We start from the raw sequence: 18,165 nt of genomic DNA on the forward strand, positions 1-18,165 counted from the left end.
AAATTCCCCAAATGCACAACTGACTAAACACAGAATGAAGGGAGGCCAGCAAGAACATCAGGTCATTGCTGCAGGACCACATCTGAAGCCACAGGATGGGAGGCGGAGGACGACGGGGGGTCTTTTTGAAAGCCTATCTGGTGGCTCCAAGGTAACTATGGACCAGTCAAGGATGACTGATGTTGAGACGGGGTCAAAGAGAGGAAAGTTAAACTGAAAGAGAAAAGGATGGCCTCCCGTTTCAACAATGTGTCTGTCAGCATACAACTAATGAAAGAGTTTGCGGTCAAGGTGGCGTTTGTGAAGCTGATGTGGACCCACAAATAGAATTCCACAAAAGGATTTGTCCATTTCCACTGTGTTCATTCCAAGTTTTGATAGCAAATATCCAGTTCATAGTCTAAATCTCGGACACAGGTAATTACAGTGCCTGTTAGCCCGGGTGAAGAGTCACTTAAGCTAGAACTAACCAGCGCCAGGCGGGAAAATTCCTGCACACATAGTATTTCTTGAACAATGATGCATAAATCACATAATGCTTTTTCTCTTGTGACTGTGCCAGAGGTAGACATGTATTCTACAGAAATGGCCAATTACGAAGCGTTAAATCTATCACAGCACCAGCCATATAATCTCAAGATCCCCACCATATCAATTTATAGATGTAATCGAAAATATTTGAGATGCACTTTGGAAAATAGATGTAATATTAACAACAGTACTACTACCTTTAACATAAATGCTGCAAAACAGCCCACTATCTAAAGTATAGGCTTTGTAAATCTTAGATCATTGTCTCCCTATGCATTATTAGTTAATGAAGTCATTAGAAACAACAATCTTAACGTCGTTGGTATTAGGGAGACTTGGCCAAATCCAGTTAATCGTTTTCCGCTTAACAAGGCCTTTTGCTCCTAACAATACAAGTTCACCTGTTGCTCGTTCACTTAAAAGGAGTGGAGGAGTCGCACTAATCTCCAATGAAAACCTGAAATTTAGTCCTAACCTAAGTAATACATATTAATCATTTGGGGTGCTAACAAAGAGGTCTTTTACATCGCTACCGCTCCATTTGGCTGTTATCTATTACCTGCCAATTTTCAGAGTTTGCTGCTCAGCTAGTGGCGCATGCAGATAATATTTATATTATCTGATTTTAGTATCCATATGAATACCCCGTCAGACCCTCCGTGCGTGGCGCTCTAGACTATAATTGATAGCTGTGGCCTTACAAAAATAATACACAAAGCTATGCATCCCAACGGTAATACGATAGATGTCGTCCTTGTCTGTCCAGGGTGTCACCACCTCTAAAGTTTTGGTACGCCCATACACTAAGGTAATGCGCAATCATTACCTTATAACATTTCTAAGTTCTAACCCATTGTTAACAAGCTACTAATAACTATTGCTATAAAGGTCGTAACATTAATGCTGCCACAACTAGGATTCTAGCTGGCCTACCACTCTCGGTAATGGCACCATTCCCAATTTATGTGGACTCTATCGATAACCTCAGTAACAACTTTAACGATGCCCTGCGCAATGCCATTGATAGTATGGCATGGCTAAAGCTAAAAAAGACCTCTAAAAGGCATACCCCGTGGTTCATGGAAGAAACCAGAGCTCTTAAACTATTATGTAAAAAGCTGGAACTTAAATGGTGTGCAACTAAACTTGAGGTTTTCCATCAAGCATGGAGTGATAGTTTAATAACTTGTAAACATGCTTACCTTAGCTAAAACTAATTATTATTCCGATCTCATTCGCCCCAATATAAACAATCCTAAATATTTGTCTAATACAGTACAATCACTAACCCAATAACGGGCTTGTCCCAGTAGTTTCACCCACTGGGCTGATTACTTTATGCAATTCTTTACTAAGAAAATTGAGATCATTTGAAAGGAGATTGAAGATAACACCTCCTAACTACAACTGGGTTCTATAAATGCAGATATAAATGTTATGTACTATGGCAAATTCTCTCCAGAATAATCTCTTTCATTTTGAAGAAGTACCATTATAGGAACTCTTGCAACTTGCAGATGGGACAAAACAAACTTCTATTCTTACTTGACCGACTTCCTGGGCAACGTTTCTGTTTGAAATATTAGCACCATTAGTGCTAAATATGATGAACTTATAATTTTCCTCTGGTACTGTTCCCCTAGCATTCAAAACAGCGGTCATTTGTCCTCTGCTCAAAAAACCTAACCTCAATTCTGACCTCCTGCTGAACGACTGACCAGGGTTGCACCTTCCCTTTTTCACTAAAATCCTAGAAAAAATATTGCACAATAACTGAATGAACACTTGAAGTCTAACAATCTCTGTGAACCCTTTCAGTCCATTTTCTTGGCAAATCACTTTACTGAGACAGCCATCGTAAAAGTGACTAATGATCTATTGCTAAATATGTTTGCTGATGCGTAATTTATGTTGCTTCTACCTGATCTCAGGGCTGCTTTCAATACCGTCGATCAGAACATTACAATAGAGCGTATCAAACCACGTATCATTATGTCATACTTAGCCTTTTCTTGGTTTTACTCCTATTTTACTGAAAGGATGCAGTAACCTTGGAGCATGTTAAGGTAACGTGCAGAGTTCCACATGGTTCATTTCTTGTCCCTGCACTCTGTAATAACCGTTAGCCGCCACTGACAGAGCCTAAAAATTAATGAAATGTAAGGTCTGTAAATGTACTAAAACACATATTGCATTGTCATAACCAGTGTTGGGAATAAGTGTGTTAAAAATACAACAGCGTTACTAACGGCGTTATTTTTTTCCATTAACGAGTTACTGAAAATACTAATCAATTAATATTGCCATCGATGCAACACTGTTGCCGTTACCGAGAATGTGAAGTGGCGCGTTACTACAGTTTGGTTGAATGAAGCGCAAAGTATCTGGTTTCGGCACATATTCTCTGCATGCAGAAAACAAAGGTGGAGATGATAAAATTATTGGCATTAGCGGAGAATCTCCCAGCCCTCAATAAACACGTGTCGACATACATGAAATCCAATCATATTTAATTTAATGTTGTCAATGGGTGGTACAAATTCGGAATATATCTACTCACAGTTCTTTAATAGCGTCAAATATGAGAGAGGGCGAGGACTGGGGGTTAGCAACGATGTAGAGCCAATCAGATAAGTTTCCTTCATTGTTTAGGAAGTTGAAATTCTCTCCAGCAGCGCCAAAACAAAAATGTGTGGATTTGTTCTACGCTGTAATATGTGAACAATAAAGAGGGCACTTTTTATTTTTGTCGCCATGAACCGGCGAGTCCTCGTGACATTTACGGACTGAAAGTGAGCTATGTGTCTTTGATGCTTCGAGTGCACACATAAACAAATTATGATTAAGGCATACATCGTAACTCCAAGGTGTAGCATAACATACTTTTTACGCTTCTCTGTGTAAATAAGTGGACAATACATAAACTTTGAGACATGATCCAGCTGACCTAATGATAAACCAGTGTGAGAAGAATAATTTTGTATTTTTTACAAGACTACTACTTTTCAGTTTTGTAAATATTGACTATTGTGTGTGAAGTCTTACTTAAGATGGAATTCAATTTAAGAATTAGGCTATATCGTTGAGAACAATTTTGTGATGGTGAATAAAATGTGGATGTAGGATACTTCGGGGCGGCGTGGCTCAGTTGGTAGAGCGACGTTTCAGCAATTTAAGGGTTCCAGGTTTGATCCCCGCTTCCACCATCCTATTCACTGCCGCAGCGAAAAGTGCTATATAAATATAATTCACTACACTACATATCACGATACATCCCTTTATTTTACTTGTGTTTTTATTGCACTACTTAAAGGCCAAAAAGTTCAATATTTAATGTTGCTTAACCTAATTTTTTGTACACATTTTTACTGCTAAGGACAACATAAGGCACACTGCAATCTGTTGAGTTCAGATAAATGCCACATGTTCCTAAAATACTGTGTACAGTGTATTTATTCTTCAATCAGTTAATATAAACATATTTGACCTCAAAGATGTACTCAAACATAATACCGTATACAATAACAAAATTAAAAATAACGTCTCGGTTACTTTGCTGAGAAACTAGTTACTCTTACAATGAGGTAGCTGAGTTACTAGCTCAATTATTTTTTAGGGGATGTAATTTTTACCTGGTATTATTACTTTTGTAAGGTGAGATGACCAACACCGGCTATAACATGGACATAAAATGTACATAAATGACTAACAAAAAGAGCATCTGCATGATAACCCTTATAAGGTCTCTGTCACCTTGGAACTGTGAATTGACCTGTAACTCATTCGGGATCTTGACTCTAGGTTTGGGAGTCCCTGGTTTAAAACAACTGACTACTTAGCTAGACAGATTGTGGAGACTAACAAACGGGTAAATATTTGACTTCTTTAACCCCTGTGCAACCATTACTAGAATATTATGACTTTTAAAACACTTTCCCTTTCAAACACTAATACTGACAAAACTAAAAACTAAAATGAATAAACCAATTATTAATTGCTGCATTTATACCGTATATAACCAGTGATTGACTGACAACCAATCCAGGGCTTACAAACCAAAGTCAAAGGGGATATACCGTATTTCCTTGAATTGCAGGGGGGCGGTAATTAATTTAAAATGTCTTCTTACTCCTGCGCTTACCAAATGCTTGCAGTAAAAGTAAGCATGCGCTAATTATTTTAAAACATCTTCTCACTCCGGCACTTACCAAAGGTATGCAGTAAAAATTTGAGTGTGATGTAAGCTTGGACCTTAAAACCTACTGAATAGCGCTCAATCTTCTTCCCTTTATGCGATTTCAAATTACCGTTATTGAAATCAGCCTGCTCCATTTTAAAAATGATGACAGGGAAAGTGTCACTCGTGACGTCACGAGTTTGACCAGGTGGTAATACTAAGCATGCGCTAATTATTTTGGGAAGAGAGTTTCACGCGGCAGTAATTCAAGGCAGGCGCATACTATATGCCCTGCGGCAATTCAAGGAAATACGGTACTTTAGCTTTCCTGTGTTCCTAAACAGGTTTGGCAAATGACAATGGGTGGGTATACTCTTCAAAACACCTCTAGACAACTATAAGCGATGCAGACCTGCAACCACCAAGATGCTGGCATGGCCACTCTTCCAACCGAGCCACGGCGATTTTCTTCACTGTGAGGTTTTTGTTGCAGCTTTTTTTAAACTTGTTAATTGCTTGTTCATTCACAACATTTGTGACGTGTTGTCCACCATTTTCAGTTTGTGTTCAGAGAGACCCGCAAACCTGTCAAGCAATGCTACAATACTCGAGGAATAGAGGAAACCAGGACATCAACAGTATGTCTAAGACATTAGCTTGACTCTAGTAAAACCCTGTGTAACAGGAATTGTCCAGCCTACCGGTGATCGTTGTGAGACGGAGCGACTCCAGGACTGCGAGATGACAGGTGCATGAGGTATTTTCCTTCCCAGGTGTTCCTTAGTGCTTTCGCCACGATGGAGCACAGGTTCTTCTGCGTCTTTGTCGATTTTGCGCTTATACATCTGCACCATCAAAAAAGGTTATACAAGATGAAATTCAGCTATTATTTATGATTGGTCTTACCTCTGCAGGTGATTGCTTAACTCCCTTTGTTGCTGAAATATTCCTGCCAGTTCTTGGTCCAAGGCTCACTGTGTCTTCAGAATCGACCGTCGTTGCCAGATAAGCCTTCCATGTTGTGGTTTCTGTCTCATCCTCTGAACCTCCTCCTTCCATGGTTACCCGTCGACCTCCTCTACCCTTCTCATCCACATATGGATTGACTTGGTTATTCCAGGTCTTTCTCACGGTTACATTCTTCATATCTTCATGTGAACACTCTTCTTGGGGCTGCCTTTTTCTTTGTCTTTGGTTTTTCGAGCTGGTAAATGTATCGTTGCTGGATTTGGTGTCGTTGACGAGAGAGTTGCTGCAGTATAATTGGCTTGTGGTCATCTCCACCGTAGAGGTGTTGTGGTACTTGGACTTGGAGGCATCATTGAGGTTATCTGCACCAAATACCTGGTCCTGGTTTGGCTGCATTGTGATCTCGCTCTTGGGGATGGAGAATTCATAAGGGATCGAAATGCTGCTGGGTCTGCCTGGTCATTGAAAGAAAAGAAAAGGAAATACAAACAGAATAAATGTAATTATTAAAATAGCTGATAATAGAAAGTTATTTGATTTAAACTGCCAGCCATGCCTAAAATGAAGGTAAAACCCACCTATGACAATGTTAGTTGTGGACGTGTGGCGTTCCTTGGCAGACACTGGCTCACTGCATACACTACTGCTGCGACTGCTGGTTCTAGAGCAGTTAGGGTCGTTGGGATAGATCGTTTTAATACTAGTAGTCAGTATGGGTTTGGTGGATATTTTGGGCTTCCCGTTGGCCGCCAAAGGCTCCGATGTCATCACTTCTTTTCGGTCACTCTCAACGATGGCAGATTTAATAACCCCTTTGGATATCAGCGCCTCACGTGGACTGCAAACTCGCTGGATCTCGATCCCGCGCGAAGTGCTGATGCCTCCCTCAGCTACATTTGTTTTAATGTGTAACTCTTCATCAAATGAGCTCCGTGAAGAGGAACCCTCTGAATGAGAGTGCTTGATATGTGGATATTTAGAGTATTGTGAGGTTGCAGTCCTACTGCTAGAGGTTGTAGTAGTCGTTTCATTTACAGTCTCTGGTTCTGAGGGTCTTGATCCAGTGGATTCTGTTTCTGAAGCAGAGGAATGACTTTCCGAGCCTTGGTCATTTGGAAATAGTTGATGGACGTTGGACCTGTGAGTTCTGTAGGTTTCGTTGGCCTTGGACAGCTTGGAGGTGACGGGCACAGGATCTTGAACTTTTTCTGTTAATTCCTGGTCTAGGATAGGCTCGGTGTCCTTCTCTAACGCACAACTCTCGGATACTACATCAGAATTATTTGATTCACTTTCACTACATACATACAGTTTTGAAAATGTATTGCTCTCCTCTTCACTCTGCCTGTGAGCTGTCTTTAGGAGCTTCTTGTCATTAGCTGCTGGGGGGTATCGATCAAGGACAGACATTTTTTTAATATCACTACAAGGTGTATTTCTTCTGTATACTTTTTCCTCATTTCCCCGGGTTGACTCTTTAATTCCATTATCAGATGAAAACCGAGTATTTGGAATTTTGGGTGCTTTTGTACTTTCCTGGACAGGAGTCGAGCTGGGTTCTGGGACGGTTGAGGCGCTGTGATATTTTTGTATCTCTTGCTTGAAACCACCCATCGCAATCTCTTCAATCCCAGCTTTGCCATTCTCCAGGTACTTGGCATGGTTACCAGGACTGATGTTTGCACTTCCGTTGCCTTGTTTATCCACATTACTAGTCTCATTGCCTCCGATTCCACCTTTACTGCACAGGCGTGTGCTGAGCTGTTCAACCTGCTTGCTCAATTGAAGAGCCCGCTTGCGTTCCATTTGGAACTTTTCCTGAAGCTCACCATTTTTAGACTCTGAGTTTTTCAGGTCTTCCTCCACAATCTCTAGCTGCTTAAGGCGATTCTTGAGCCTTTCTACTTCCTGCGTAAGCTCCTTTACTTTGTTGTCTTCCTCTTGTGACCCCGCGAGGCCACTGTTCTTCTGATTCTCAGACTTATTCAGCAGGCCCATGTTGTAGTCAAGACTTTTCTTGTGTCCAGAGAAGATACTTGTGGAGGACAGTCCATCTTCAATCCTAGACCTCATTAAATCTGCACAACCAGGATCTACAGCCATTCCAAAGCAATTATTTTGCTGCTCTAGTTTTTCCATGAGCTTAAGAGGGACTTTCTCATCTTGTTTTTGCTTCTCTAGTATCCTCTCATGCTCGTTCTCGATGGTCTGATAGAATCCCTTAAGTTTGTCAAGTTCCGCAGTCAAAGCCTGCTCTGCTTTGTCCAGCTTTATCTCAGACGCCTCCATTTCCTTCAAACGAGCTTTTAGGGCTTCCAGCTCAGTTGAGAGCTTTTTGGTCAAGTTCTTCTCTTCATTGAGGCTGAGACAGAGCTGGGTACAGTCCGATTTGCTTTTCCCAAATGCTTCTTCCAGTATCTCCAGTTCTGCCATCCTCCCCTGTAGGTGTTCAAGCTCCGCTTTGAGCTCTTTCGTTAAATTTTCTTCCTCTTCCAGTTTCTCTCTCACTGTACGGCAGAGATCCTCCGCTTTGCGTACCTCCTCATCTTTGCCTTGGATTTTCAGAAGGCGTTTCCTTAATGCCTCCACGTCACCAAGTAAGGATGAGTTGCTGCCTTCTGCCTGGATGATCTTATCCTGTTGGGAAGAGAGTTCACGAATTGATTAGACCAAGGACTTTCAAAATCTGTTACCGATACACAAAATGGCGGCGGCCTACTCTGGTGCCTAAAAAAACATTTCAATTTTGTGTCGTTTTAATCACACACCATGGGAAATAACTGAAGTTAATTTAGCCGGTTTGAAAATAATAATATTTAAAAACTGCAGGAGTAGAATACTTCTGTTCTGTAGACCCACAGTTAAACACCACTTGGTACCAACCTGTATGTCAAGTAACTCATCTTCAGACTTCTGCAGCTTGTTGGTAGCTTCTTCCAGTTCGTCCAGCCGTCTGACGACACTTTGTAGCTTGTGGCGCAGGTGGCGGTGTGTCATGTCAGACATGGCTACCAAGTCTTGTGTGCAATATTTATAACTAAAGTTCTTTTCTTCAGGCTATTTGGCTTTTTGGAGAGGTCCACATTTGTGTCGTGGTGTAGAAGTCAAGCTGAATGCAATGTGATGGCCGAAGTGAAAGGTAAAGGTAATAGGAGCGGCTCTTATCTGTCTGCTTTTTACAAGAGGTGCTTTCAAGTTTTGTCAGCTTGGCATTTCGTGGACCAATCTGTCATCTGTGGGAGGGAGAGAGGAAACAACACGAGTCATCTCTTACTTGTATATGACAGTCATTTTTACTCTAGTATAGTAGACATTCTAGTAAAACACAATAGACCTAATATTACACACCAGGCACTAACTTAATATCTACCCTTATTATCAAGTAAAAACTGCAGTAAGTGGATGAGCTGTGTTATTCTGCTGCAATGACTTCCATTGAATCACTATGTCCACAATTCACCTTGCCTGTCCTTTCAAGGAAGTGTGGCGCAGGTGGGGGCTGTTTACATGCGGGGATGTGAATGTAGGTTTAGACATGCCTTCACACACGCACGGACACACGCACAGCCCCCCCCCCCCCCCCACACACACACTTTAGCTCAACATTGATTTCTGCTGGTTTCCTGCTGACCACAGCATATCTCAATAACGCTGACGTTTATTACATCATTTGCACACCCATCGCCATGGCAACCTCAATACCCATTGATTACCGCATTACAGCACAAGCGGGCATAGTGTAGAGCAGTGGTTCTCAAATGGGGGTACGCGTACCCCAGGGGGTACTTGAAGGTATGCCAAGGGGTCGGTGACATTTTTTTTAAAAATTCAGAAAATATCAACAATTCAAAAATCCTTTATAAATATATTAATTGAATAATACTTCAACAAAATATGAATGTTAGTTCATAAACTGTGAAAAGAAAGGCAACAAAGCAATATTCAGTGTTGACAGCTGGATTTTTTGTGGACATGTTCCATAAATATTGATGTTAAAGACTTCTTTTTTTGTGAATAAATGTTTGGAATTAAGTTCATGAATCCAGATGGATCTCTATTACAATCCCAAAAGAGGGCACTTTAAGTTGATGATTACTTCAATGTGTACAAATCTTTCTTTATAATTAAATCACTTTTTTATTTTTTTAACAAGTTTTTAGTTCTGTTTGTATCTTTTTTTCCAAATAGTTCAATAAAGACCATTACAAATGAGAGATATTTTGCACTGTTATACAATTTAATAAATCAGAAACTGATCACATAGTGCTGTATTTTACTTCTTTATCTCTTTTTTTCCAACCAAAAATGCTTTGCTCTGATTAGGGGGTACTTGAATTAAAAAAATGTTCGAAGGGGGTAGGTACATCACTGAAAAAAGGTTAAGAACCACTGGTGTACAGACAGAGAGAGAGAGAGAGAGAGAGCAAGAAATGCTAACAGACAACAACAATAGAAGCTAACGAGAGCCTCCTGTTTAATAAGTCTGTTAATGAAGAGGATACTGAGGGCAAAGTGCAGCAAAGTGGAGATTGTGGACTGTCATATTAAGGTGGGCAGCGCTAGGACACTGCAACAGGGTAAACCAACAATTTTCAAATAGTCCGGTGGGCCCCTCTGGGAGGGCCCGGTGCAATGGGAGGAGCATGTGATCTCAAGGAACATGCTTTTTTGTAGGCGTATGTAGTGCCTGGCTTCACTGTGACTCCGGTGGGCAAGGAAAGACCGGTGTGTTGTTTTCTTTAACGTTAATAAGTATACAAGGTTGTGCAGAGTTGTACTTATAAGAATTGTACTATTTATAATTGCAGTGGAGAATGTGGTGGTGCAAAATATTTTCATCTTCCTCAGGGGGGCGTAACTGAAAATAATTTAAAAGCGTTGGAGTAAACTAACAGAGTGCGTGTTTATTTCTGTCATTTTAAGTTATGTTTGTAAAGTGAAAGCTGCCTAAAAAAATGCTTATAATTAGTTGATTTTTCTATGACCTCCACAAGGCAGATACATTGATTAATAGCACAAAAAGGCATGTCAGCAAAAACCCTTCACGAATTGATCTGATCTTCTGTCTCATACATGATTCATGTAGTGGGTTTCCCTGCTTCTATTACACTTCCTTTCACCCTTTCTTTTAACTAAACCACCACGCCCCCAATGACAGCTAGGAGAATCTGCCTGAGGGTGGGGAATAACATTTGCACAAATCATCACTTATTGACCCCCTCTAATGCATCCAATTTGCCCTCACCTATGGTCAAAACATGACAAGTTAAGACGGTTAGTTTGATGTTTTAGTGCAGAACATCAAAAGTTGCCATTTGAGTTTACTTCTGAACAACTTTATACACTTTCTATTGTTTTATTTACTGTGTTTGGGAGGGTTATAAAGACTCCTTGTTGAACACAAACCGAGCCTTTTGAAAGTCAAATCTGGCAGTGATAACACTCCTAAAAGAAGCGCAATGCTTGTCTTTTATTCTAATTATTCCACACTTTCATGACCTCTGGTAGCACACAAGAAGGAAATAACAGCAGAACACAGTCTTTAAAGGAAGGAGTAGGGTAAAAAAAAAAAAACGAGGGGGAAAAAACAGACGTCTGACGTTAAAACCTAACCCAGTCAATAAAGTCATTATGGTGTCCTGCGTCGGTTAGTCCAGCTGTGACTGAGTTGCCTGCCAGCTTTTACACTGTTGTCTAGGTGAAGAACCACACAACCACATAAATGTTACTGGTATTGTTTTTCTATTATCCTGACATTTGCACCACCTGCAGCCCATTATCTTCAATTGCAGCTTATTAAAGCATACGTGACTTCGATGTGAAAACGCTTACAGCGACAATGAAAAAGAAAACCTGTCTCAGCTCCTTGAGATGTTAAAACAAGCATGCGGGGAAAATAATCGACAGCAGCAAAAAAAATTATTTACACTGAAAAGTTTGCGGGCTTATAAATTTGTCGTTGTGCTCCCCAGAAGTTAAGCGGAATGTTGAACCGCCAGAGAACTGAGGACACTGATTCCGATTTTAGTATGTTTGTTCATATGAGTTTGCCTGCCTGGTGTTTTGCACCCAAGTCAAATGGCAATATCAGTACATGAGGACCTATTGAAAAGAGGATATTTTTTAGAGAGGTGCATCTGCTCCACTTTCTCTCCAAAACACACGTAGGGTACAATCACACACAACATGTCATTAAGGCCTTAGCTGCTCTCTTCCTTAGTGACTTTGGTACATTCTGTTCTCCCCACGAAAAGTGAAGAAAGAAAAAAAAAATGCCGCCTCTCTTCCACTTGACATTAAGATCTTATGGCTCCTTCGCCTCAAAAATGGCGGTTAATGAAGAGTCCAATCAAAATAACAGTGACCACATCTTCATGTATGGGATGACGGCCAGTGCGAAGGAGGGATGCTGGCGCAGCAGTGGAAGCCACAAGATGGTGGAGAGCTGGTGCTTGGCTTGCGCTTTTCCCTTTTTCCCCAAGAAAGAGAAAACCGGCATCCAATAATGTTTCAGCTTGTCCTTTCCTGTACTGTCATGTGAAAGTTCTTGCGAACCTCGGCTTGAAAAATTGGTAAAGAAATACATGGGGGGGAGAAAGCCACCTCGCATTCAAGTAAAACAGGATAGTAAAAGACACAAGTCCCATGTGGGTTTTTTTTCCCCCAATGGTACTACCAGATAAAAATACTTTCAAAATGCCTACTTTTATTGGAAATGGAAAAAAGCGCCTCTGCACTTGTGAATTATAGCTTATGGTCTAAAAATATACAGGAATATTATTCCCTTTAATCAATCAATCAATGTTTACTTATATAGCCCTAAATCACTAGTGTCTCAAAGGGCTGCACAAACCACAACACAAACCACTACGACATCCTCGGTAGGCCCACATAAGGGCAGGGAAAACACACACCCAGTGGGACGTCGGTGACAATGATGACCCAGTGGGACGTCGGTGACAATGATGATTATGAGAAACTTTATGGCTGGCTCACATCGTGGTCAGTCCGTGATCACGTACGACCGCCAGACACTTCTGGATGTGGACATATCGGGCCGTTTTGGACTGATAGACGCGTGCCTGCTAGACCTGCTAACTAGCACGGGAATACTTCGGCGGCTACATCCAGCGGCCTGTGAAGCAGGGGAGTATAGTAGCAGCGGGGGCCGTCTACGGAGCAAACGCCAGCGGTGGGATCGGAAACGCGGATGCCGAGCGGGGCTAAACACAAAGCAGAAGGCTAATCCCCACAGAACACCACTTCCCTCCATCCTGAAGCCGGATTAAAATGGAAGATGCGAGACTACTGGTCTGGGTAAGGAATATACTCTAGCTTTTAAATGGACTCCCTTTTTAGACCAGTTGATCTGCAGTTTCTTTTCTTTTTCTCCTATGTCCCACTATCCCTTGTGGAGGGGGTCCGGTCCGATCCGATGGCCATGTACTGCTTGCCTGTGTATCGGCTGGGGACATCTCTGCGCTGCTGATCCGCCTCCGCTTGGGATGTTTTCCTGCTGGCTCCGCTGTGAACAGGACTCTCGCTGCTGTGTTGGATCCGCTTTAGACTGGACTCTTGCGACTGTGTTGGATCCATTATGGATTGAACTTTCACAGTATCATGTTAGACCCGCTCGACATCCATTGGAATTGTCCGGTATTTCTGCCAAATGTTCCATATTTAGCAAGAGCTCCTCGATGTCGCAGCCCGTCCGGGCGCCGCTATCTTGAACATACTTTAAGAACACAATACTGCGGTCATGCATGACATAGACTGGGTTTTGTTGTTCAACTCCTTTTTAAGAATGTCATCTTTCTGTATACAAAGGCCGACAGTGGGCTGGGCGATATATTGAGTTTGTAAGATATCCATCGATCCATCCATTTTCTACCACTTATTCCCTTTGGGGTCGCGGAGGGCTTTGGCGCCTATCTCAGCTACAATTGGGCGGAAGGCGGGGTACATCCCGGACAAGTCGCCACCTCATCGCGGCGCCAACACAGATAGACAGACAACATTCACACACTAGGGACAATTTCGTGTTGCCAATCAACCTATCTCCAGGTGCATGTCTTTGGAAGTGGGAGGAAGCCGGAGTCCCCGGAGGGAACCCACGCAGTCATGGGGAGGACATGCAAACTCCACACAGAAAGATCCGGAGCCGGGGATTGAAACCAGGACTACTCAGGACCTTTGTATTGTGAGGCAAACGCACTAACCCCTAAAAACATATTGATATATTTTTGAACAAGATATGAATTAAGAACATATCGTAACACCCCCGCCACCCCGAAAGGGACAAGCGGTAAAAAATGGATGGATGGAAAAACCGCTAGATGAATTTTTTATATTGTTATACCAATAACAAATAATGGGCATTCAAGTAAATACAATTGTGTCAAAATGTAATGTTATTTCAAAATTGGTACTTATACAAGCAAGTAATTAACTGTGACTAATTATGATTAATAAAAATTCAAAAGTGTGATAAATCTAAATAAAATATTAATCCCTAAGCATTTAAGCAATAGTTAAAATATTTTCGGATGATAACAGCTTTTTTAATTTTCCTGAAGGAACTCTCCTGAAGGAATCAATAAAGTACTATCTATCTATCTATCTATCTATCTATCTATCTAGCTTGACCTTGTAGTGGATTTTTTCCAGTCTATTTTGAATAAAGTGTGCTTAGTAGTGTCTAAATTGAAACATCTATTTCGTGTAGGGAGCCATATTTGGCATTCGTAAAGCACAATCCACTTCCACTTTGTACGACTACAAAACATGTCTGAATAATAAAAGCATATTCATGGACAACTGAGCACATGTAATCATTTTTACAAGTGCTAACAGTTTTACTTTGTTTGACTTGTCCGCACTATAAACTTTTATGAGAATGCCAAATATTGGCAGGCTCGCTATAGTCTTGGCCCAGTAAACTTACATTTTTTCCTTCATAGGCCCCCCCAGCCTTCCTACGACCCTTCCCTCCTTCCTGTGTCTTCTTGACGGGCTTTAAACCAACCCTGAACACACGTTTGGAAGAACCATAACATTGGAGAACAGGGATTATAAGTCAAAGATACAGAATGTTTGCTAATAACTGACCTTCTGGCTTTTCAAACGTTACTTCTAATACAAAATCCTACTAAATGTGTGTGAGGCTTGGACTGGTTCAGGGGCTTGGACATTTGCATGCCACTTGTTGCTAAACTCTTGCTCAGCATTTGAGATTGTTTTCTTGGGTTTGGCCTTGAAAACCCTTTTCACTTTGGGAGTAGCCCAAGGATATGCACACTAATAACTGCACTATAATGTTTGGAATTTACCTTACATGGATCCATGTTGTCTACATAAGAATATCTAATGCTTTATCAAACAGGCGCTAAAAGGGGAACTGCACGTTTATTATTTTTTGCCTAATGTTCACAATTATTATTAGAGACAAAAAGACTAAAGTTTTTTCTTCTTCCGCTTTCTAACATAAAAATTGGTTCGTTCTTGGTGGCTACCAATACAGCGAATGGGAGCAATCAATTCTACCACTAAATCACTTTAAACTTCATTCAAAAACCGTCAACGATACTTCATTTCCATTCCGTAACCTGTATAATAACCAAACTGTGTTGTAAATTGTTATTTTGTTATTGTAAGCGCGAGCACTGAGGAATTCTTTTTCTAGCATACCAACACATTGGCGTGCTACGGTATTAGCCCTAGAAGCTAACTACGGCAAGAGATAAGCTAATTTTGACGGCGACACGAAACATGTTTGAATTTGTACTGCGCAACACTATGCAATAAGACACCTATCTGTCAGGGGTGAAACGGTACACAAAAACTTTGGTTTAGAGGTCACGGTTCGGTTCATTTTCGGTACAGTGAGAAAACAACAAAATATAAATTTTTGGGTTATTTATTTACCAAATTTGTAAACAATGGCTTTATCATTTTAACATTAGGAACATTATAATAATTCTGCCCACGTTAATCAACATTAAAGTGCCTCAAATTGTTGTTCAGATTAAATAAAATGACACAACTTTTCTTCTACATATACAAAGTGCAACATTAAACAATTTCAAGTCAACTCATCATGCTTAATTTATCACAGCATTTGGGAAGCCTGTAGTGGATTTTTATTATATAAATGTTATATTTTTATCAACATGGGATAGCAGGGACCCTGCCATTCAAAGTTTTCTGTCCGTAAACACACACACACACACACACACACACACACACACACACACACACACACACACACACACACACACACACACACACACACACACACACACACACACACACACACACACCGCAAAATGAGCTAACGTTACGCTAAAAGCTAATTAGCCTTCACCTCAAGCCAGAACTGCGAGCGAGCTGAGCTACAGTTTAAGTTTCTAGAAGGTCAACGGGCTCATAGTGATGTTAGTAGTAGTTGACTGGGAGATGTTTATTATCATTTGGGGAGAGTACGGTGCCTTATGCTCAGCTGCTAAACACCTTTATGCTCGACGCTGCAGCATTTACTACATGCGCTCTGAATACGCACTGCTGATTGGCTGTTACCGCTATATATGTAACCAATCAGATGGTTGTGTGGGTGGGACAATGCTGGGTGCTGAGACAAAGGCAGAAGAAGCAAAGCAGGTTGTTAAGACTTTAGCCTAGAAACTCGTTCGGTACACCCCTGTACCGAAACGGTTCAAAACAAATACACGTACCGTTACACCCCTACTATCTGTACTGACTGGCTTAAAAACATGAACAATTGTATTACAGTATTAGTATTAGCCCACATTTAATGTTTTGTTTGTACACAGCGAGCCAGACAGCGTATGCACTGTGGATTTAATAACACGGATGACGTGCTGCGTGTATCATGATCAACATTAAAGTTTCTCACTCGATGGACAGTTGTGTGTTTGGTCCAGCTGGCCAGGGAAGTTTTTTTCCGGTTAATTATGGGTAAGTACGCCATTTAAGTCAAAAAACGCTAACAGTGTGTATGCTAACATGACACCAACATCAGTAAAGGTAACCTTATTAGAATTTTACACCCTACCGTGTGATCAACCTTGTATTAAAAAGGACAATGGATAAAGTAATACGCTAACATGCTAACAGTTTGTATGCTAAAAGAGTATGTAAATCATTAAGGCATACCATTAAGGACCGTTAACAGCAGCATTTTCTATACTCTTTAGAGCTACTGTACACTCACAGCTGTTGAAACACTCAAAGCTAAAAGCAGACGTCAGCTAGACTGATGTACAGATCCAAGTGAGCAGCACTAAACTCCTTGTAGGGGAGAAAAAAGGCACTTGCGTCACAGTTGACACAGACAACATGACACTTGTTCATTCGACGCTTCCCTGTAAGAATTAAGTAAGACTGACAAAGAGGGCAGTGAAAAATACGCTTATGGAGGATACCTATTTACTTAATGCACCGCTTTTATTTACAGGAAAATAACAGGCCTGTGATCATGTCAGCCACCTATGTAGAGTCAGCCAGGATGTGAAATAATAAGATGCCACCGAGCGTACAAATACATTTGTAGGATTATCAAAGTGCTCAAAGAGATTTAGGGTAAAATCACTACCACACATCCGTTGTCTCCCCCCCTCCCCCTTTTGTTAAAGATACCCATCCCACATGTGTTGGAAGACAAAGTGTGAAGGAACAGCCGGTAAATCAAGTGTCGAGTACATCTGCGTTTCAAAAGTATCGTTCCAAGGATGTACGCGGAAAATTGATTTGGCTGAGGTCGACTTATTGAATGTTCCCATTGGTAGACTCATCCGGTTTTGGTGCCGATGAGGTAAAAGCAGGACGCTGTTGGTACAGTGTAAACTAGTTTGTGGTCAAAAGAAAAGCATTTTCATAAATTTGTATTGAATTTGTATCTTGTAACAAAAAAAGTTCCCATCAGGGATTTATTCTGCCCATTCCGATCATTCATGAGTGAGATCCGTCGATATTAATACCGATCACGAGTATCAACTGTACATTTTTTTTATTTACTTATGGTGAGTGCTATTGACAGTTTGGCAATATAAACACACAATTTATAGATATGGGAATCCTTGGGCACCTCACGATTCGATTACGATTCAGGAGCTACAATTCAATTAAATATCAATTACTGATGCATCTTTAATTTATGTATATTAATGTGGTTTTACTTTTCTTTTCACTAAATAAGCATTTATCACATGCAACTTTTAAAAACAGTGCCATTTTAATAAGAAACAAATAATTAAATTGACATTTATTAAATTGAGGGAAATGTGTGCAAGATATCTCGGTGAGGTGGCTCGCTGCAGTCAACCAAAATATAGAACAGTCTGCATTACTTCATTTGCAATAAATAAATCGATTATCGATTGACGTTTACTAATCCACTTTATAATCGTTCATGTCCGAATTAGGATGCATCTAGAAATCAATATTTTCCCCACCTCTACTATTTAAACTAA

At 40.8% G+C, this 18,165-nt stretch overlaps 1 protein-coding gene across 5 annotated transcripts in view; it reads right to left on the reverse strand.

The window, feature by feature from the left end:
* Positions 1 to 18,165, reverse strand: part of luzp1 (leucine zipper protein 1) — a 103,275-nt gene that overhangs the window by 18,001 nt on the left and 67,109 nt on the right. For all 5 annotated transcript variants that reach the window (XM_061895985.1, XM_061895983.1, XM_061895986.1 and 2 more), the window contains 4 exons: positions 8,561 to 8,910; positions 6,256 to 8,314; positions 5,615 to 6,132; positions 5,410 to 5,553 (listed from right to left, as the gene is read on the reverse strand). In XM_061895985.1, coding sequence (XP_061751969.1) covers positions 5,410 to 5,553; positions 5,615 to 6,132; positions 6,256 to 8,314; positions 8,561 to 8,683 — 2,844 coding nt within the window. In that variant the 5' untranslated portion in view covers positions 8,684 to 8,910. The remainder of the gene's footprint in view (positions 1 to 5,409; positions 5,554 to 5,614; positions 6,133 to 6,255; positions 8,315 to 8,560; positions 8,911 to 18,165) is intronic.

This window comes from Nerophis ophidion, linkage group LG03 (genome assembly GCF_033978795.1).
Source record: "Nerophis ophidion isolate RoL-2023_Sa linkage group LG03, RoL_Noph_v1.0, whole genome shotgun sequence".
NCBI lineage: Eukaryota > Metazoa > Chordata > Actinopteri > Syngnathiformes > Syngnathidae > Nerophis > Nerophis ophidion.